Source organism: Artibeus jamaicensis, unplaced genomic scaffold, assembly GCF_021234435.1.
Source record: "Artibeus jamaicensis isolate MK-2021 breed Jamaican fruit bat unplaced genomic scaffold, CSHL_Jam_final scaffold_1019, whole genome shotgun sequence".
Classification (NCBI taxonomy): domain Eukaryota; kingdom Metazoa; phylum Chordata; class Mammalia; order Chiroptera; family Phyllostomidae; genus Artibeus; species Artibeus jamaicensis.
In genome coordinates this window covers 1,564,131-1,587,540 of record NW_026522025.1, presented here as the reverse complement: position 1 = coordinate 1,587,540, position 23,410 = coordinate 1,564,131, and the positions used below count along the sequence as shown (strand labels likewise).

Genomic DNA, 23,410 nt, shown 5'->3' with positions numbered 1-23,410 from the left:
AAGGTTTGCACATTTGAGGGAACAACATAGCTGTGATTTCCAAACCTAGAGCACTGAAGAAGAGCATACCTGTAATTTTGTCTCTCACGAGTTTGCAGGATTCTATTTCACCAATGCTCCCAAAGAGACTCCTGAATTCCTCTTGGGTCATGTTCTGGGGTAAATAGTTGACTATGAGGTTGGTTTTGCTGTCATCTGTGGCTGCCCCTGTCTGCATGGGAGAAGGACAGTTTCTATTGCTGCTGGAGGGTCCATTGCTCGTATTGGATGTCGGGCCATTTGACACCTGAGGCTCCATGGTGCTAATTATCTAAACAAAAATAAAAATAATAAAAATAAGCCTTTTGAAGTCTCAAAGACATAATTAGAGTCTTTTTCAAGATTCGATTTAATTTAATTTTGAAAAGAAAGAAAACAAGACAAAGCAAGATGGAGCAAAAGAGACTGGGTTGTGAACACAGCCAATTTAGAAGCATGTTTTAAACCAAAATGTTAAACTCCCCTTGCTATTTTAGGCCAGCCCATAGATTTTGAACACAGACTAGAATGCAGTGGGAACTCTCCCATTATTTTGTTAATGAAAAGCTAATTCCTGTTTTCATTACACAATCACTCTCAGAAATGTATACTTAAGCCACACCAAATTATAATTAAAATGTAAAGTAATAATCATGATTAAAATTATAGTTCCATTAAAGCTGAAAAAGCTAAATATAGAGGGCTATGCTTACAAGATCAAATTCAGTACCTGTTTATTAACTATCTCCTAAAGTAAAATGACATTAAATTAAGTAGGGCTGTTGCATATGGGAAGGGTTTAGATTTTCACCGATGCTGAAGCACTGATCAAACTTCAGATTTCATAGGCGCATGCTGGGAAACTACAAAGTCATCTGCTGGTATTCTGACCCAGCCACTGCTGTTACTGTTTCTTCTGGACCTCTATTAAAATAAAAACACACAAAAGAAGAGCTTTCTCTGGGTTTCCACCTTACGTGCCCAGCACATCCCAAGGCTGTGCTTTCACACGTTACTCAAAAAGGACGTTTTCAGGATGTAAAACGGTTAATTAAACAAAAATTTCCACAAACGTCTGAACTGTTCCAGGCAGCCTGCATGGGAATGAAGAGGTGAATACATCTTATGGTCTCTACCCGCAAGGAATTTCCTGTCTACAGAGGACACAGACAGGCAAATGGCTTGCAGAAGGATGACAGACAGGTAGTGGAGGATTAATGAACCCTGCTAATGGCATAGGAGGATTCAGTACTGAGAAGATGATGCTAGGATGAGGTTTTCATGGGAAATGGGTTTCAGCTCACGGAGCTAGGTCATGATGATGCCCTATATGGTCTGACAAACATGGAGAATCACACAATTTCGGAGCTAGAAGACAGTTAAGGGAATAAAATCTAGTTCAAAACACTCAAGTTTGAGATGAATTCCAGCAATGTTTTTGTCATAATGAGAAAGTGGGGCAGAGTCTGGGCCTGCACCCAATTTTCCCGGCCTCAAACACGGCCCATCAGTCCCACTTTTCCACCCTGTCCTACTGTCATCTCTTAGTCACCCTTCAGAGGGCTCTGTCTCTCTGAAACTCATCATCACCTCCTTGGAAATGGAACCATGCTCTACCACATTCGCTGTGTGACCTTGGGGAAGAACCTTACACTGTAGGAGACTTAGCTTCTCTCATTTGAAAATATAGGAACAATGGTGCCCACCTTGCTAGAGTGGTAAGAATGAACTGGTGACGTGACAGAAAATGCCTGACTAGTGGTGGGAACATAACAGCAACCATCGATATTAATTAAAGTCACTCTGCCAAGCATCTGATGTGACTTCTCTCATTCCCCACAGGAAGGCAATGAGGTATATTCTAATAGTCTCTACATTTGATAGACGAGAAAACCATGGTTTAGCAGAGGGCTGATAACTAACAGCTTCCATTATTATTGCCATTTGGCTGCTCAAAGAATTTGGGGAACAAGTATTCTAATATAACATACATGTGGTAGAGTACATAGATATTAAGGGCACAACTGAAAGAATGTTTACAAAATGAACACAACTCACACCTTTCGGATCACTATAGTAACTTCAATCACATCACCAAAACTTTCCTCTTGGCTTCAGGTCAACTATGAGGATCTGGAAGGCTGGTGCAGATGGCACATAGAAAGCAGAGAGCCTCTGGAAAGAATCTTAAATCAAGCACTCAGCACTGATAGAAACTGCATCCAGCAAAACCTAGTCAGCTGCTCTGTCCTTGAGGCAAGGGCCCAGGAAAAAGGAGGGAGCTGTGTCCAGGGCGGGGGCCACGCTAACGGAGATGATGTTGTAGAGCATCATCACGACTCCTGGCTGGGTGGAGGGTGCCTGCTCTGCCAAGCTGTCCGGCTCCCTGGGTCTGTGCAGTGCCTCCATTTGCTGTGTCGTCTCACTGCTTCAGTGAGTCAGGTGTCCAGGCAACAAACACACGGAGCACTGCCAACTCGAGAAGGAACTTGAAAAACAGAGTTTATCTAATTCAGGAGGTTTGGCTAGCAGAACCACAGAGCTGGCCAACTACTACATTTGATTTAATGGCAAAAGAGGGCCAGTCCCATAACGTACAGAACACCTCCCCTGCTCTGCTCCTTTCTCAGGTTACCCTTCTTACAGCTCTCTCACAAATACCTAAAAAATATCCTGTACTTTTGTGGCATCTTTTGGGGCATTAAAATGGCACATGGAGAATAATATAAGTCATACCACAGTGAGATTCTGTAGGACTAAGACTCTTAAAGGTCACCTGATGGCTGGGTTCATCTTTTGTTCACTGGATGAATGCTTGCCTCACAGACACAGGTGGTGAAAGCCAGCCACTTGTCTATGTGAAAATCTTATTGGTCTCTCTGCTCCAAAAAGCTCCAGGACATATCAAGTCTGCAGCAAAGTAATTTCAGTTCCTCAATCAGCTTTCTGGATCTCCTTACATACTATGTGAATTTCTAAGGTAAGTTGACTCATGGAGCCGAGCCCCATCTGCAGATGGGACAACCCTAACTGGGCTCACACCTTCAGACAGGAGCCTTGCGATGTAGTGTCTGTACTGAGCTACCGTCCATTAGGCCAAGCCATTCTTGCCTGATGAAGACAGAGCTCACTTTGCTCCATACACACGCTACACAGTTATTTCGTTGTATATTCGGAAAGGACTGATGAAAATAAACACATGCACACACAGACTTTTCTCAATAAAAACATACAGTTCTGAAGTTGAGAAACATTTGCAAATGTACTAGTGCACCTCACGTAATAAGACCCCCTCATGGGTTTTAATGATGCATCCCAGAATGCAAGAAATATAAAATGTCAGAATCAAATCTGACACATGAGTCAACCAAGAGGATTTTAAACCATTTCTTGGAAAAAAAGAGAAATCACCAGGATATAAAAATAACAAACCCAACAATATGAAACTACAGCATGTCAGGTTTACATGATAAATCTTATGGAGAGAACACCTGTAATCTCTATTTGGGAAACAAACCAGAGGTAAATACGTGTCAGTGGGAAATATACCCTCCAGTTGGCACAGAGACTGCAAAATCAGGACACTTGCTTCCCTGACCTATGGCCTTTGATGTTCTAACAGCACAATTTTCATTGCAAATAAATACATCTGCTACTCGAGTGTGCAAATGTATTTTAATAAAATATTTTGTGTAGGTCTCACAGCCAGCATTGCGGCTGACCAGGTTCCAAACCCCTGACTTGCTCTCCTTCCCTCTTCTGAATTGCAATTAAAAAGTAGAATTAGAGTAGGCATCCAGGATAGAGCACTGAGGAGGTTCAGTTGACTTCAAACTGTAATGGTTGTACAAAGCACTACATTAAATCTTTTATGTTCCCATGATGTATTTTAAGAAACATTATACAGGCAGAAAATTTCAGAGATAAACTATTAGAGCAGTGCACAATAACAGAGGCACTCAAATCCTGTCATTGTAAATGTCAATGGTTTGAATGGCTAATTATTCACACTCAACACAGTAACCTCACCCCTCCCATCACCCTCTTCTGTAAAATATATAACAAGAGCAAGAGCGAAGGCCTCAGACTCCCAGCTGCTGGCTCTTCACTTGGGGTCATTTCTCTGTGTGGAGGAGAGGTAAGAAGCAGAGGCTGAGTTAGCCTCTTTCTCAGGGTGCTCCTGAAAAAAAAAGAAGAAACGACCCTCTCTTCCCTTTTGTGACATCTCTCTTGCGACATCTCTCTTGCCAGCATCTTGGGTCCTTCCCAATGGTCCTAAGGACCTGTTCCGTCACATCTCTGGCTTTTACCACTCAAGGTATCCATTACACTACTTTCTGGACATTCCAGGTCACATGCACATTAAAAAAAGGTTTATTTCCACTCTGGCTCCATCTGGGTATGTTAGATAAACAGTGATGGAGCCCCAGTGTGCTAGGCACTGCGCTAGGCCCCGAGTATGCAGAGGTGACAAAGACAAGGAGCCTGCCCTCGCTGAGTTCATGGTGTGAACACACGATAGATACCGGAGAACATTAGGGAACCATAGGGCCCATCCCCATAATGCTAATGATGAAGAAGTTGAAGACAAGAAAGGAGAAATGACTTGCCCAAGGTTGTACTGTTAGGAAGAGGCAGACATAGGACTTGAGCCCAGGTTCAGAGACTACCTCCCTTTAGCACTCTTGTGACAATGCAAACTTGGATATGACTTCACTTCTCTTTTTAGGGAGGAGTTGAGGGGTAGTCATGTCACAGAAATGCATTTGAACAGGAGAGTGGAGACATGTCTACCTCCATACTTTTCTGAATGCAGCACATTACAGTTCACGAAGAATGATGACCTGAACCCTGAGCTCCATGGCCAGAGATTACATCTGTTTTGTTTATTACAGTACCTCCTGCATGTAAAACAAGACCTGACAATGAGTAGATTCTGGATAAAGGACTACTGAATGAATGAAACTTCTTGCATGCCCAGGAGTTCACTAAATCCCTCAAAGAACCCTGTGAAATACAAGCTAACAAAGTCATCCAATTTTTACATATAACAAAAGAAGACAGAACAGCAATTTAGTACCTATTATATGCCAGGCATACATTTGGATATTATTTCAAAAGCAGATTTTAAGAGGCATTAATTCAAGCAAGCACTTGAAACTTTGACTGACACTGACCCCCTAAGATGACCTGTTGAATGTTTTTGCCCTTTCTTGCCAGAAAAATGTACACACATGCAATATTTTATATACATGAAAGCTAATCATTTGTCTCTAGATTGAAATCCCCGAAGTGTTTTTTCCCGAGTCTCCACTCTGCAATGTTTTTGGAGCACCTCTATGTAGACTAACATTCTTTTTACTTCCCTATAAGACAGTTTAGAACCCCATGCCCCTACCTTCCCACTCACCCACTCTTTACCCCACTTCTTGTATAAGGTGGGAGAGAATGGTCAGTTGAGCACGCTGGAAGCATTTAGTCCATTCCAAAATCCTAAAACTGTGTTGTGTACTAATGTACTAAAAATGTACTTAAAGCCCCCTTTAACATTTCTCCCATCAGCTCATGAATTTCTTAATCTCCCTTCATCCCTACTCTCTATAAGGTTACCCAAGTATGGGGAAGTCAGGCTAGAGTTACAGGGTTGACCCTCCCAACTGAGGACAGTCATTGTCCTGGGCCTCAAAAAGCCACAGCACAAGTGCTACCACAGACCCCTCACCGAGCCTGTCAGCTGCACCATATCTTGTCTTCGCTCCAGTATTTTCCATAAAAATGGTAGTCCGACAATAAACTATATGGTCTTGCACTTATGTATCTTAAAGTAGTTTTACACTTTCAGAATTTACTTCACAAGGCAAAGAAAAGGTTAGAAGTTTACATGACAGGAACCTGCCCTGCTGTAGGACTCACTCCTAACATTTGTCCCCCAAGAGACCAGTGCAGGAGGGCCTTTGGGCTCCCAACATGGTGCTCTCGGCAGTCCTCAACTTTTGTGTTTTATGGGTGGAAGGGTGGCCTCGATGCTCAGTTCAGGCAAAAAGATCAAGAAAAAAAGAACCTGAGAGGTCACAGGAATATGACGTTTCTTTTCCAAATACTGTCCCCTCTATTTTGAGTGCCTACTAAATGGCAGTATCCCCAGTAACGGGAAAGGTGTTAAAGGAATGTACTGAGAACATGTCTCAGGTGTGAACATCTGCAACATACACACATATTTTATTGTTTTTTTAATGTGTATTTAAAGGTGATTTCTTCTACCATATCGGAAGGATTTTTCAAAAGTTAGGTATGAAGACTAACTGTTATGTAATAGAATAAGCACTCCTAAGAGCATGAAGAATAATGTTTACCAAGGGCAGTCACTGAATCGAAGCACTACAGAAATAATTTAAATTATTCATGAGTACAAAAATAAATGTCCTAATGCTCCTTGTAGGCTCTTCCCACTTAACCCTCACACAATTCTGACACACAGCACGTCACACTCTGGTGGGGCAGCGTCTCCTCCACCTTTCAAAAGTCTGAAAAACAAATCCCCAAAGTTAGAAAATTACGCAGCAGGCTCTGTGTTCCTGAAGACGTCTTATTTTTAGGAATAATTCCTCACTTTCTTCTTGCTCCTTGAAAAATACAAAAATGGCCTTGTAATCTCCCAATTTCATATTTTCTTGGAAATTGTATCCATCAGCTCATAAATCCATACTCTCCTTTCATTCTTCTCAGATGCTTTAATTTGCTCAAGCCCCTTCAGGTTAATATTTTTTTCTAAATGTGATGTTTTCCTGGTTTTGATGCAACTGGGAAGGAGCCACTGTTATAAATGGGGTCCAAGAGGCGGGGCTGAGATTGATGATCTGATGACTTCAGGAAAAGGAAATTTGGGAATATATGCCCCTCCAACCAACTTATGGAAGATGACTCACAGAGCCCCCTGGACCAGGGGGACGTGGCTGAAGACTGTACTCATGTTCCCCAAAACCATTCGTACCGAGTTTCTGCAGATTCTGCTGGAAGGTAACTAGAAAACTAAAAAAAAAATTAATTCCATCTGGGGAAAACATGCTGACAGTTTAATAATACCTTTGGGCAGATGCACAAATAACCTGAAAGACCTATTTACTCTAGGAAGTTATGTGGTAATAAATTCTCAGCATATCCTTAAAGCAAGTGTATTCAATTCAACACGAGTTTACTGAATGCTATTATAGACCAAAGCATTGTTCTAGGAGTTGGGGGAACAAAAATAATTTGGCTCCTGCCCTTGAGGGTTCATGTTGGGAGGATGGGAGAGGAAGGCAGGTAGATAAATAATTAATTAACACCAATTAGGTACAACTCTCTCCTTTTAAGCAATCCATGCGAGAGTTTCTCTAACGACTCTCCCTCCTCGGCAAAAGCACATCAGTGAAACACACACAGACTAGTCCCACCCGTTCTGACACTGAAATGGCAGTCCTGTTTCTGGTCTAAATGCCCGCCTCCTAAACAAATGACTCTGTAACAATGCGGTAAGCTTGAGGCATTCCTCCTCTGAAATAGCATCTTCTTCACTGGAGGTGAACACCAGGTGTGCCGAAAGTATTCTCAGCAGCAGTAGTCAGGGCTTTTAAAAAATCAGCAGCCACTGGAGAGAACAAGAGGTATTAATACTTAAAATAGCAGGGCCAGCATGGATATGAAACACGTAATCAAAATTTAATTTCTCTCAGGCACGATTCTCACATTCACAGAAAATCAAGTTTTTAATCTTATTCCCCAGACATATCACACACATTTCTCTTCCTGAATAAATACTGGCCTCCTTTACATCTTACAGTATTTCTTTAGGGCCTTGGTTTGTGCCTAAAATGATTTCCTGGTGTGCCCACCCTGGGGCGCTCCTGATAAAATCCCTGGGTATTTGTTTCCTTCTTATTGGATTAATCGAGGTGACACCGGTTAACAAAATCATACAGGTTTCAGGCGCACAACTCCACAACACATCATCTGTACTCTGTATCGTGTGTTTACCACCCCAAGTCAAGTCTCCGTCCAGCACCATTTATTTTCCCTATACCCTCCACCCCCACCCCCGAAATCACCAACTTTCCCAAGCATAAGGATCACTCGATTGTCCAGTTCATTACCTTTCCTTCACCATGCCACACCCCCATTCAGTCCTCTTTTCCAAAATGGCTACTAAATCAACACAATTTTAAACTTCCAATAAACTTTCTTTATTAAAGGCATATTTGAAAAAAGACAAATATTTTCATTTTACTATAAACACATTTTCATGGGCAAGTTCTCAGGCTTTAGCAAAAACATCAATTGAAAAATAATTCCTTTCCCATCCTACCTTTTAGGCCCCCTGAATGATGAATGTGGGCAAAATAATCAAAATGTCTAATAATAAACTAGGAGTACCTGATGGGATGGAAATCAGTTATGATGGTAAATGTTATCTTCATCTTCTATACAAAGAACATTAGTGAATCACTTGTAAAACTGCCCACAAACTGATTAAGTCAGACTTGTCTTCTTAATTTTTTTTTTTTTTATTTTGAGAGAGAGGGTGGGGGAGAGAGAGAGGGAGAGAGAGAGATGCTGTTCCACTTATTTATGCATTCCCTGGTTGATTCTTGTATGTGCCCTGACAGGGGATCAAACTCAGAACCTTGGAGTATCAGGACGACACTTTAACTAACTGAACTGTTTGGCCAGGTCTGGACTTGTCTTTTGATTAAGTGCTTAAACAATAGCCAATGGCACAGTTCATGTAAACATAAATATTGCACATTAATAAATTGCCTGGCTAGTGGCTCAGAGTGTGAGCAAACTCACTGAGGTTCAGCTGTAGAAAGCAGTGTGTTATTCTGTGTACCTATATCATGACCTAAAAATTTGGGGCACGTCTCTGAATTTAAGTTTTACGCACATTCAGATTAAATTCTTCAGAAACCTTCACTAAACTACTTTTTATTTTGAAAATTAATACTTGTTTTCTCAATAAGTATTAATCAACAAGTATTCCTCAACAAGTATTAACAGCTGGGGAGGTGAGCAGAGGGGAATAGAAGGAGTTAGTATCCAGACAAACCTGCACGCAGCAACCTTTTCTTTGTCGAGAATTGTATGCCTATGGCTCTTCCAATCGTGCAGTTCAATGGAGACCCTCTTCGGGGGCATTCTGAGGCTAAAGATACTGAGTGAAAGAAAACAGTTCTCAGCAGCTCACTGTATGTGTAAGTGGTCATAGTGCTTCAGACCCATGGACAGCTCACACGGCCTTGGAGTATAGCCATATATTCATCAGTGAAAAGATCCCGAACAGTGTTCTAACAGGGCAGCTTTAAATTTGAAAACTACTTCATTACTCTTGAAATTTGACTTCCTCCTTTGCTGACTTACTTTTTTTTTATATGTAAGGAAAAAACATTGGAAAAAAGGACTACCTGATCCAATAGAGAATTTTATTCCTCAAACTATTTCAGAGAGGTACCTGGACAGCCTTTGGGAAGGCCGATGGGTACGAGTAAACTGAATCAGTGTTGGTGAGAATGCAGACCCGAGCTGGCAGAAGTGTCTTGGAATTATTGTGGACATATTTTCTGAGAATGTAGAAATTCAAGGTTTGCAACTGTCAAGCATTAAGATGCAATGAAATAGTCTCTCTCATCATTATTGATGGAAATATGTATTGACACACCTTTCTAAATGTTATGTTCATATTTATGAACCCAGTGACCCATTGTTGAGCTCCGAAAACAATCCAAAATTCTGTAGATCAAAGTTATGCACGATAAAATATATTAAGAAAATTGTGTCTAGAAGAGTAAAAAAATTAGAAACAACCTAAGGGCCCAGCAAGGGGGAAAACTAAGTAAGTTACTGAATAGTTTTATGACACAGCATTCTGCAACTGTTAAAATTATGTTTATAATGGGTTTTTATAACATAAGAAAATGCGTATGATTAATGTAGAAGAAAGGTGAAAAACTGATTATCTCAATTATATAAACATGCACTGAGTAGAAAGGAAAAATGGCAATGCTAACAATAAATGCTTGAATTATAGGTGATTGTTACACTTGTCTCCATCTCTATTTTCCAGTGTTTTTGTTTATTTATTTTACAATGAAAATATAGCACTTTTATAATCTGAAAGGAAGTTATTTTTCAAAGAGAAAGAAAATAAATCCTTCAAACCAGTTTGGAGCCACAGTATTCAAAATGACTCCACCTCCTTCCCAGACAGTCTTCCTGCAGGATCGCTCCTTGGCCACACTCCGTTTGGTCCTACACTGGAGGACACAGAGGAGCCCAAATGAATAAAAAGCGCAGTTCTTGAGACAGTCTCTGGGTTGGTCTCCCCTTCACCTTAACTCACTGTGTACTAGCAAGGTTGCAATCGAAGTCTGCCTTATCGCCTGGCAGCAACCTTCACGAGGACAGCAAGGAGAGAAGATGATTTATAAGAAAACCATTCCCCGGATCAGGGAGTGAAAAGTACTGATCCATTCTAAAAGCTCCTGCTGACAAACTCTGATATTATGAACATTCTGCGCTTGGACAAAAGCTCCCACTTTTCTTAATTACATGGTGTGAGCAGGAGCCTGCTTTCAGGATCTGCCCAATCACACAGCAGCCATTTATTTTCCCAACTGCAGCTGCCAAAACTTCCCTGATCTCTGTTCTGCGCTCCATCTTCAAGGACATCTTGTGGATGTATGACACTGTCAAGCAACATTCCATGCCATGCTTTTTAAGCTTCTCTCTCTTTCCTGCATATGGAAATCCTCCTAATACATATTTATTAAAAATCTCATGAATAAGAAGCAAATACCAAGTATCATTATATTTTGATCTGCTTTGAGGCAAATAGTTTATTATGACAATGAACCACCAATATTCTCTGTCCTCTATGTGTGATGGGTTTGCTTTTGTGTTATGGTCTCTGCATCCTCCATGCACTGGGTCTTGTCTTTGTAATACTGCTAGGAAAATGATGCCAAATTTGTAGCTCTCTGTGTGGAAAAAAAGAGCAAAGGGCCTCACTGAAATTTTTAAATTTTTTTAAACACAAACGTTACCTCTAAACTTATCTTATTTTTAAATCTTAATTTTCCTTCACTTTTATTTCCTTATTGTTCTATTTTTTAAAATCTTATCCTCTACTATACGATTTTTTATGGCGTGCCTTCTAACAACAGGAAGTGTTAAATTAGAATACATAATAGTTAATATTTCTGTCTTCACAATCTTGTCATTTTCAAAGTAGACTTTTGAAATCTCACTAATTCATACTGATTGGGGAAGAGTCAAATTGGCATTTTAAATATTCAGAAATAGTAAGAATTTTTAAAACACAAGTTTCAAGATTATTACCTTTACAATAAAATTATACCTAATGCATAATTTTAGGCCCTTTCAGGACTAACTGAATTTGTCCCTAGGTATAACTTGGATATGATACCTGTGTATGCACTAAAGTGTGGAGAAGAGTTCATTTCTCTGAGTAACGTAACCATGTCCTTTGAAATCACAGATACAAAGTAAATTTGCCTGGCAAACTCTTCCAACTCTTGATATATTCTTTTTATCCCAGAAGTTTACCTTTTAAAAAGGGAAAGGCTAACAAATATTCAGAATAGGCTGTTGTCAAATTAGTGCAACCTAAAATGTCTTCAGTATTGGTCTATTTTAAAGCAGGCTATAAATCACTATTTAATAATGATAATATAGTGCTTCCTTTGAGCAGTCCCTTCCCACAACTAAAGTTAGGTCTTAAAAGAAGAAAAGCAGAACAAAAGAACAAAAGCCAAGCTAAGTTCCTTAACATTAATAAGGTTTGTTTGGCTTTTTTTTTTGATGGGTCAGAAGCTGTGATGTTAAATGCCAAAGACACAAGGAGAGAAAAGAGGTTCCTGCTTGCAAGGAGGTAAATAAGTAATTACTATATAATGTCAATAAATGTGGTAACGAAGAAGTACATGCAAAATGCCTAGAAAAGTCCCTGCTTGGAACATGACAAAGGCTCAAGAAATGGAGATCGTATAATAAAGCAGATTAAAAAGTGCTTTAGGTTACGCAGGAAAATGTTTAGGCACACAATTAGTATTAACTCCTTCCAATTCTACCAATAGTTAGCACCTAATAAATGGTGACAAGTGTCTTCATGTACATTATTACTTCACCTAATTCTACTGTAACTTTGCAAAGTATGCCATTGCCATTCCACCATTTACCATTGAGGAAGTGAAGTCACTTAGCATAATGGAGAAATGAGGCTTTGGGCTGTGTCCGCTTGTCACTTAGCCAGAACTTCAACTTGAACCCAAGTCTGAAACCTAATTCTGTGCCCTTTCCTAAACTTCAACTCTGAGGAAAATGTTCCTATTGCCATAAAATGCAATCAAATAATCTTAGAGAAAGGAAATGATCTAATCTGTTTAAAACCATTCTGGGCTACATATCTGCTAAATACTGACAATAAATGGATCTTACAGGCAAGATAATAATTGAAAATTCTACACAGTGTAATGGAAAGAACATGACATTTGAAGTTGATCTGATTTGGGTTTGAAAACCAAGTCCAGTCTTGACCTTGGTTTAGCCACTCAAAGACTCCATGGTGCAATTTAAATTTACTCATCTGAAAAATTCACACAATTCTATCTGCCTTGTTGTGTTGCTGTGAAGATTCAAAATAACAAATTTAAAGCATCTGGCTCAGAGACTGGCACAGGAAAGCACTCAGTACATGTTCATTCCCCCTTGTCCAAAATGTAGCATTCTGAAAATATATGCCCATTAAATAAAGTGTTGCAGGTGGCAAAACTGACTAATCTGAGCTGGTTAAAAGTATTGTATTTTTTGGACTATAAAATTCACATTTCCTTCCACAAATTTGTTACAGGTTATTAAATATTTTATCACATTTTTTTGCTTCAAAATTTTTTTTCCTATTTTCCTCCTCTAAAACCTAGGTACATCTTATGGTCTGGTGTATCTTATAGTCTTAAAAATATGGCAATCCTTCAAATTTAATTTCTGAAGTAGAAAAGAACATTTAAAAAGGTTATTACTCATCAACTATATTGATAGCTATTTCCTTCATCTTCAAAATGCTTCATCAACATTAACTAATAAAATCTCACAATAATACCAGTCAGGAAAATACAGAGCAAAGGAGGAGGAACTTAAAACAAACAAACAAACAAAGAAATAATAAAAGCATCGTTTTTAACACTTACAAACATAATTTCTGGTACACTTTGCCCTTAAAACAACCCTCTACTGTGAATGGATTAAAGTTAGATACTTTGAATGTATGTAATAAGTGCAGTCATTGGGGTTTTTGATTATCAGATGGGAAACCCGTCTCGTTTTCATGGGAAATTTCCGTCAATTGCCACAGTGCACTCTGTATACTGATAGCAAAGGCATTTCTGGCCTTCCACATGGACCTGCTCAGGGTGGAAGAGCTGGGGTTGTTCTTGGTCCACCTTCCACCTGGACCGCTCCTTCTTTTCGGTGGACCCCGGGAGCAGATACATTGACCAAATGCACTTCAAGAGGGTTTTCCTGGCCTCCTTCAGAAAGGTGTGGTCGGAAGTACAAAGCGGACATAGAAAGTGTTATGGAGAAATGAGTTGAACTTTACAAAGCCACTAGAAAGAATTCATGAAATCACATGCTAGACTCAGGAAATTTTGTGGGCACATTTACACCCAGCACTTCATTTCATTTTTATGAAGACACTGAGAGACTGGTGGGATTCTGGCCCACCCTTCTGCCATCCTCAATGCATTTTACAGGTGAGCAAACTAAGAGTTAAGGAGCAGACAGAGGGTAGAGTGACTAGGCTCTCTTCACAAGGGGCAAATTTGAAATCTGAACTAAGGTCTTTTTGTTACTGACTCCCATCTTCCTCCTTATCCACAACCTCCTGGAAAAGCACATCTGGACATCCTTCTGCAGCCAACAGTGACAGACAAAACACACCGGGTTCTCTCCTGTGCCACACTCTGCACAAGTACTCCCACAAGCATTGAAAGCTTTCCTTCCTCGCCATCAGGCTTAATGCCCTTCCCCAACACCCCTCCACAGCTCCCGCCTGTGTTCCTTGTACACACTTCCATCACAGACGTTTACCACACGGCATCAGACTCTCTATTTTCCTCTCTCTACCATTAGACTGTGGGCTCCTTGAGGGCAGGGACTGTGTGAGATACATCTATACTTGCAGGGGCCAGTGCTCCGGGATTTGTTGGCAGAATAACTGAATGAATGGATGGCTGGCTCTCCAGACACTCACCTGCTCTCCACAACTAAGGCCACTTTCCTTGCTTTATTCCCTTCCATTCTGCTCACATCATAAACCTCTGATGGTTTTCACTCCTCTTCAAAATCAATTTAAAAAATGGGAGCACTTTTCATCACGTAAAGCTATATTGCTCTTGTTGTCTCCCTCAACTTCTTTCAAACTGTCCACAAGGAGTGTATTTTAAAAGCCAGGCATTTTCCACCTTCTGGGCAAGGCCATCTTTACAGCATCTATTTCTTCACTCCCACATTCCTTCCACCCTTGATCTCCTCTATTTCAGGCCTAAACTCACATTTTATTTTCACTTTGGGTCTGAATCTGGCTAAGAGCTCCACAGAACATGTTCACCTGTGAGAGTTTCTACACGTCACACAAGCCAAAGCCAGAGCCAGGCGGTCCTCTGAACATTTTGCTGTAACAACTGTCAGAGCTGGGCATGCCTGGCATGATTAAAAAAAAACAATGAGTGAATAAATAATCATGTAATTACTTTTACATTCATTCGACCTAAACCAATTAAAATACCTAGTAAAAATCTATTGCATAACACAATGTTTAACAACAAAGGCACTAGCCTGCACACCTAGGTTCAAAACCCTGTCCCACTGTGTGAACTTGGGCATGTTACTTCATGTTCTGTCTCAGTTCTCTCAGCCTTGACAGGGGTCATAGGAATGTGACAAAGACTAAATGTATCATTATTGTTGGATGAGTGAGTACCATGGCATTGCATACTTGGCCTCTAGAAATTCAGTCTTAGAAGAGTTAGCAGACAGATCTGCAGACAAAGTTCTAAAATTCACCAAGGCAAGTGCCATACTCTGCATACATCCTGGAGTATGTCCCTCCCATTTCATATGCCTTCCATGTCCTTGCATGTGTGCTTTCTCTCCCCCACTAAAGTTTCTCTCATCACCATGTCAATAACCCTGGCATTTTGCAAAACACAGCTGCCGCCCACTTCCCTGACCCTCACAACCTCAGGTGCCTCCTCTCTCTTCTCTGATGTGGCGCTTACCTCTCAGAACTCAGTTGTGGTTTACCTGCCTTTCTCCTCACTGACTGGGCACTCTCTGAGAGTAAGGCTTCCATTTTGGTTGACTTCTTGTTCCCGGCATGCAGAACAGAGACAGAATTCAACCGAAGCCCGTTGAATGAATCAGGGATCAGAGACACATGCAGAGTGCTAGGAGAACTTAGAGGGAGAGAACATGGGAGCATTGGAAGAAACCTCCTTTTTCCCAACCAACAGGCTTTGCAGTGTGCTGAGAAAAAATCATAAGAGGAACATGTGGTTCTATATTTTTAAATCCTTTTCTTAAGATTTTTCTTCTTCCGGCTCTATTTATTTTAGGTGAGTGTAGGCATCAAGATCAAAATAAATGTGAACTAGTGGCCAAGGAGGTCAAATAAATTTGTGGAGAATCATAGCACCATCATGCCACTAACAACAAGAGAAAGAAAATATTTAGGGCTCATTCAGTGCTCTGTACAAAAGGTACGCTTTCAAGTGCTAAGACAATTATTCTTTTACTCTTATAAAGTGTTTGTTGGAAAGTTTATTTGTTTTAAGAAATTTTAAGTCTGCACATTGTTAATGAATAAAAGGAGCTTTTGGATGAGAATAAACTGTACCTCTCACCTTTTTTTAATCTTAAGATTTTAATCTAACTTTATGCAGTAGTATACACAATGAAAAGAGGAGATAAAATACATAAATGTTTTAAATCAATATTTTAAAACTAATGCTTCCCATTGCTGACACTTGAATGGAATAAATAAGTTTACATACAATTTCAGTTAGTATAGGAGCTTTTGCCTGAATACTTTGACCTATAAAAATACATATTCAACGTGAAGTACAAGAAATGACAAAACTAAAAAGTAGTAGACCCAAGCACTGAACTTGGGATTAAACACTGCAAAGCCCTTTTACCAAGCGCCTTTCTTCACAAAGCCTCAGGCCTCTAAGGCCTGTGACTACAGGAGGATGGACCCAACACAGCTTTGTAACAGACACTGGCTGTACTAGTCTCTACCACATTGACTTGAAGCAAATAAAATCTTGTCTTTCTCTGGCATCCACGATCCTTTCTGGGTTTTAAGATGATCTGCTCTCCTATTTGAACGCTATGCAATGGGAAGTAACTCACATATTTTAGCCTAAATCTTCTCTCCTTGTGAACCCTGCAATAAATGACCAGTACCTAAAATGCATACCCTAATGTTAGGATGGTCCAACATATGTGAATCGATGTGATGTATCACACTGTATCACATGAACACAATGAAGGGAAAAAATCATATAATCCTCTCATTAGATGCAGAAAAAGCATTTAAAAAATTTTCCACATCCATTCATGATAAGAATTCTTTTTTTAAAAGATTTTATTTATGTACTTTTAGAGAGAGGGGAAGGGAAGGAGAAAGAGAGGGAGAGAAACATCAATGTGTGAGAGATACAATAATCAGTTTTCTCTCACACTCCCCTAACTGGGGACCTGGCTTGCAACCCAGACAAGTGCCCTGACTGGGAATCGAACTGATGACCTTTTGGTTCACAGGCCAACACTCAATCCACTGAGCCACACCAGCCTGGGGTCATGATAAGAATTCTTAATGAATCAGATATAGAAGGAACAGACTTCAACATAATAAAGAACATATATGACAAGCCCACAGGTAACATCATTCTCAATGGTGAAGGGTTGAAAGTTTTTCCTCTAAGATCAGGAACAAGACAAGGATGCCCATTCTTACCACTCTTATTCTACATCATACTTGAAGAACTAGCTAGGACATTCAGGCAAGAAAAATAAATAAAAGGTATCAGAATTGGAAAGGAAGAAATAAAATTATCTGTATTTGCAGACAAAAATAATTATATATATAGAATAATCCTAAATATTAACTCCCCAAAACCCCATTATATTTAATCAATGAATTTGGCAAAGTTTCAGGATACAAAATAAAAATACAAAAATTAGTGGTGTTTCTATATGTTAAGAACAAAACTTCTGACAAAAATAAAGAAATTGATCCAATTTACAATAGCATCAAAACAATAAAATACTTAGGAATAAATTTAACCAAGGAGGTAGTAGTTCTCTACAGTGAAAGCTACAGGACATTGATGAAATAAATTGAAGAAAACACAAATAAATAAAAAAGTATTCCATGTTCATATACTAAAGAATTAAGATTGTTAACATGTCAAAACTACTAAAAGCCATCCATAGATTCAATGAAATCCCTATCAAGATTTCAATGGCATTTTTTACAGAAGTAGAAAAACAGCCTTAAAATTTATTTGGACCCAAAAAGATACCAAGTAGCCAAAATAATCCTGAGACAGAAGAACAAGGCAGGAGGTATCATACTTCCTGATTTTAAAATATACTAATCAAAACAGTACTGGGGGAAGAAAGGAAAGGAAAGAAAGAAGTAAATGGAAAGAAAAGGAAAGAAAGAGATAGAAAGACAGACAGACAGACAATGGAACATAATCCAGAGCCATGAAATAAACCAAATAAATCCAAGCACACACAGTCAACTAATATTTGAGAAGGGAGCCGAGAATGCTCAATGGAGAAAAGAGAGTCTTTCCAATAAATGGTGCTGGGACACTTGGATATTCACATGTAAAAGAATGAAAGTAGACCCATACCTTATGCCACTCACAAAAATTAACTCAATATGGATTAAAGACTTAAATGTAACTACGAAAATCCTAGAAGAAAATATTGGAACAAGGACCTTGACTTGGATCTTGGTACTGATTTTTGGGATATGACACCTAAACCAAAAGCAACAAAATAAAAAATAAAAAAGTGGAACTGTATCATGCTAAAAAGCTTTTGTACAGCAAAACAAACAACCAACAAAGTGAAAAAACAACCTATGATATGTCACAATTATTTGCAAACTATATGTCTGATAAAAGATTAATATCTAAAACATATAAAGAACTTATGTAACTCAGTAACAAAAAAAACACAAATAACCTAATTAAAAAATGGGCAAAGGACGTGAATAGACATTTCTCCAAAGAAGACACACGAAAGGCCAACAGGTACATGAAAAGATGCTCAACATCACTAGTCACTAGGGATGTCACTAGCCTCAATATCTCATGTCTGTTAGAATGGCCATCACCAAAAAAGACAAGTGATGATAAATGGTGATGTGGATGTGCAGAAAAGGGAACCCTTCCGCACTGCGGGTGGGAATATAAATTAGTGCAGCTACTATGGAAAACAGTGTGGAGGATTCTCAAACAATTACAAATAGAACTACCATATGATCCAACAATTCTACTTCTGGGAATATATCCAAAGGTAATGAGAACACTAACTCAAAAAGATAGCTGCATCCCAATGTTCATAGCAGCATTATTTATAATAGCCAAGGAAACAATTTAAGTAACCATCAGTAGATTAAAGAATAAATAAGATGTGGTACACATATGCAATAGAATATTATTCAGCCATAAAAACGAGAAAATACTACCATTTGTAACCAGGATGAACCTTGAAGGTGTGCTATATGGAATAAGTCAAACAGAGAAAGACAATTATTTCATGATCTCACTTATATGTAGGATCTAAAATTAAAAAATCCAGACTCATAGAAAAAGAGATCAGACTTGTGGCTATCAGAGGTGGGGGTAGGGGAGGGGAACTTGGAAGAAGGTGTTTAAAAGGTATAAGCTTCCAGTTGTAAGTTAGTACAAGGGATATAATATACAACATGATGATTATAGCTAATACTGTTGTGTGATATATAGGAGTTTAAAAAGTAAATCTTAAGAGTTCTCATCACAAGAAAAAAATTCCCTTTATTCTTTTCTTCTTTCTTTTATTTTTGATTGTATCTATGTGAGAAGATGGATGTTAGCTGAACGTATTGTGGTAATCATTTCACAATATTTGTAAATCAAACCATCATGCTGTGTGTCTTAAACTTACACAGTGATGAATATCAATTAATTCTCAATAAATGGAACAAAATTGTATACCCTAGGGGGACTGAAGTATTTTTTTAATTTGCTTTTATTAAATGCCTACTATGTGCCCAACTCAGAACCAGGCTCTGCATATGCTAAAAATTAATCCTTTAAATAAGCCTATGAAGTGGGTATTACCAGCCCCATTCTACTGTAAAACTGAGGCTGAGACAAATTAGTGACTTTACCAAGAGCTCACCACAGGTAAGTGGGGAAGAAAAAATACCCTTGATTTCTTTGACTCCAAAGCCCATGCTCTAGTTGAAGCACTAGAATATTCTTATGGAATGAAGAATCCTATGATAGTGCCAGTAACTACCGCACTTTTAAGGCCTGCAAAAAGCATTTGGGAGATCCTACAACATTACTTGACAAAACATCCTGGCTGACCCCGTCCTTAGTTCAATGATTGACTAAACCTTCCTTCTGACTTTCTCAGGATATTTATCCCATTTCATAGCCTCAACTATGAATGAAGCCTCTTTCACATAGACTGGGAACCCCTGGCACATTTATGAGTTTTCCATGTTGGGTTTTCCTGAGGCCCAGACATCTCAACCCAATTGTTTAATTTCCTACTGCTCGAGGGCTGACCACCCCACACCCTGAGTACAGATCAGGCAAGCCTGTCACCCCATGAGTCAGCAGCTAGGTGTATGAAGCCCAGCCTTTTGGAACAGGGCATTGACTACTCCAGCTCACTAAGCAGAAGCAAGACACTGGCTGAACCACTGGTGGCTTCACTGTGTGTCCACAAACAAGTACTCAACCCATTGTCAAAATGTACTTTCTAAATAGCATTTTATTAAGTGAAGTTAAAGAATGTCACACAATGGATAACATCTACTAAAATTTACCTTTTTACTTACACTATTGTCTGTTTTTCCCTCTGAAACAAAACCCCCGTGAGGGCAGGGGCTTGTCTTAGTCACTGCAGCATCTCCACACTTACAAGTGTCTGGCATGTATCAGATATTCAACAAATATTTGAAGAGTGGGACTCAAGTTAATATTGTATGACAATAATGATGATCAGTAGCACTTTATATGCCAACTACCATTCTAAGTCCTTAATATTTATTGGTCCATCAAATCCTCATAATGACCCTAGTTTACAGATGAAGAAATTGAGATATAGGGAGAGTGATTTGTCCAAGGTCACAACTGGTAAAGCCAGGATTTGAATTAAACCCTGGTGGTCTTGATCTAAAGTCCCTAATAATAACCACTAGGCCAAGTGCTTTTTTCAATCTTTTAGTTCCCACCTTTTAATAGGTGAGTAATGGGTTTTGGAATCAAACAGACGAGACTTAGAATCCCAAGTCTGACATTTCCGACCCATGTGACCTTGTGCAAGTTACATAAGCTACCTGGTGCTCTTTCTTCAAAGTGGGAGTAAAAACACCTACTTCCTGTCCTGACTGGTGCGGCACAGCTGGTTGGGGCATTGTCCGACAAAGGGGAAGGTTGCTGGTTTGATTCCTGGTCAGGCCACTTGTGTGGGCTGCAGGCCTGGTCCCCAGCTGGGGCTATGTGAGAAGCAATCGATCAATGTTTCTCTCCCTTTTTCTCCTTCCCTTCTCTAAAAATAAATAAAATCTTTAAATAAAATAAAAAAAATACCTGCTTCCTAGAGCTGTTGTGAAGTTTAATGAGATTATCTAAGTAAAATTCTTTTTGCAAAGCTAGACAGTACAATATAAAGGATTATTATTATTTTGATGAATCATTGTTAACTACAGACAGCAAATGATGAAAAGGAGACTAGAATGATGATTTTCAACCAGTGTGCTGTGGCACAACGGTGGGCCACAAGGATTTGAGAATTTTTAAAACATGCAATACCTGACTATTTAGTCAGGGGCACTGACCTCTTTTCCCTTAGGTTGTCAGATAAAGAAATGACAACAGCCAACACAATAATAGCTGTCTGGTGTGAATGAATCATGAATCAAAATTATACATATTTTTTGTCAGATTGGCAAAAAAAGTTTTTTGGTGTGCTGCAAAATTTTGATAATTACTTTATGGGCATCATGAGATTTAAAAAGTTAAAAATTGCTGGTCTAGACAATAGAAGAATTACTGAGGAATTACAAGTAAGTCTTGGTGATCAGGAAAAGTTTCATATAAAATGACATACTTAATATTTTCAAATCAGAGTTACAGAATGGTGATTGGTGAGCAACAGAATGGTGTCAAAGACAGTCTACATGACAAGGGGACTTTGGGCCCAACAACCCTCTCATAGGCCAAAGGTTAACAGGGCACCTGATTGGAAACCATTATGGCCAACCTAACCAATAGCCAACTACATCGTTCAGTTAACAATTAACTAATGAGCACCTACTAGGTGCCAGGCACAGAGATACACCCAGTCCTGAGTGTTGTGGTGGTCATGGAGCACAGACAAGTCCACTGATTACACAGGTGTAAGGCGAATGACGGAAGGGAGCCAGTGGTGCTCACAGAGGCAACTCTAACCCAGCGTGAGTCAGAGAAGCTTCCCTGTATGCGATAGGCCTCCTGTTTGTGTCATAGTGAAGAAAAGCAGAAGGATGTATGAGACCAAGGGATTTTTTTGGAGTGTAGGTGTGGAATAGGGTGATGCAGTTCCACAGTGGGGGCTAAATGGAAGGCAGGAAGCTGCAGGATGGGAGGCCAGAAAGGAGGGCAGCAGCCAGGCCATGGAGGGTCTCCTGGGCTGGATGAAGGTGGCTGGGGTTGGTCCTGATCCACAAATCAATTTAGTAGCTATCTCTGAAATCACATCTCAACTGTGTGCCTATAGCAAATTCATCAGTTCGCCATGAAATATGAACAAAACATCAGAGAGAAAGAATATGTTATTTTTGTAGGCTCACTGCTAAATTTTCTTTGGGGCCCTATTTTTCTTTCTGAATAGATCACAGGCATTTTTAGCATAAGTGTAGTTTATCACCGCCTCATGATATTGTTCCCCTTTTGTATTCTAAGGTCATTTATGACTCTGTTCCGTAAATGTTACCCTCCTTCCCCCAGCACGGTACCCTGAAAAACTTGATAAATATGTGCCGAACTGGGCTGGATTCATTGAACAACAACTAAATGAGGTAACATTCCAGGGGTATGGAGAGATAAAAAGATGATTACCACAGCATTTTCACCTCAATAAACTTAATCTTCTTGATGCAAGTGAGATAGATATGCATGACAATCACATACATACCTCAAGGCGAATTTCAGGGTGATGCCTTCACTCGGCAGTGGCATCTGCAGGTGGTGGGAATCTGAACCTCACTCTCACAGTGCTCTCACCAGACATTCAACTCCTCGAGTGCAGAGGACTATGTCCTCCTTTCCTACTAAATTCTCAGGAACCACCAAATAGCAAGGGCTTAGTATTTATCACTATTCAATACTCACAACAACCCTGGAACGTACAAATCGTTTTACAAATGTGGAAACTGAGGCTCAGAAAAATCATGTCCTTTGCTTGAGGTTATCGGGTTAGTAAGTGGTACTGTAAAAATAACAATGATAATAATTATTTTTCAATCTAAGGAAGCCTACCCTCCATTTATCATTCTCTAAATGTCTCTGCCACAGGATTCTCTTCCCACACTAAGATGGAAAACATTCTCTCTCCCTGAATGAAAGCTGAAGTTTATAATTTGAGTTATTGAGCTCTGGCCTGCTTTTTTTTTTCCTTCCTGTTGCCAGTTTTAGTTGTTCCAAAAGATACTGACTGGCTTTATGACAGATGGTTCTGCCACATAGCAGGTAAGGACATTCTTTAACACAAAGTTTCCCCATTCCCTTCCCAGTCTCCAAATGAGAATTAATCCAACTTCAGTTTAATTCAATAAATCTTTATGGAATACCTACTGTGTGCTAGGCAGTTTTCTCAATCCTTCTCCCCAAAGTACACACAACATAAAAGTCTTAGAAGCTATCCCTCTTGGGATTAAATCACTTTCATGTGTAGTAGGACCTCAAGGGTGGCTAGTAAACTCTCTAGGACAGAGACCAACTGAACCACTCGTCTTTGTAACGCACTACAATGTTAACACATAGTACGCATTTCAATACATTTT

At 39.5% G+C, this 23,410-nt stretch overlaps 1 protein-coding gene across 3 annotated transcripts in view; it reads right to left on the bottom strand.

The window, feature by feature from the left end:
• Positions 1–23,410, bottom strand: part of ELAVL4 (ELAV like RNA binding protein 4) — a 140,586-nt gene that overhangs the window by 49,078 nt on the left and 68,098 nt on the right. For all 3 annotated transcript variants that reach the window (XM_037133093.2, XM_037133090.2, XM_037133092.2), the window contains exon 2: positions 70–310. In XM_037133093.2, coding sequence (XP_036988988.1) covers positions 70–310 — 241 coding nt within the window. The remainder of the gene's footprint in view (positions 1–69; positions 311–23,410) is intronic.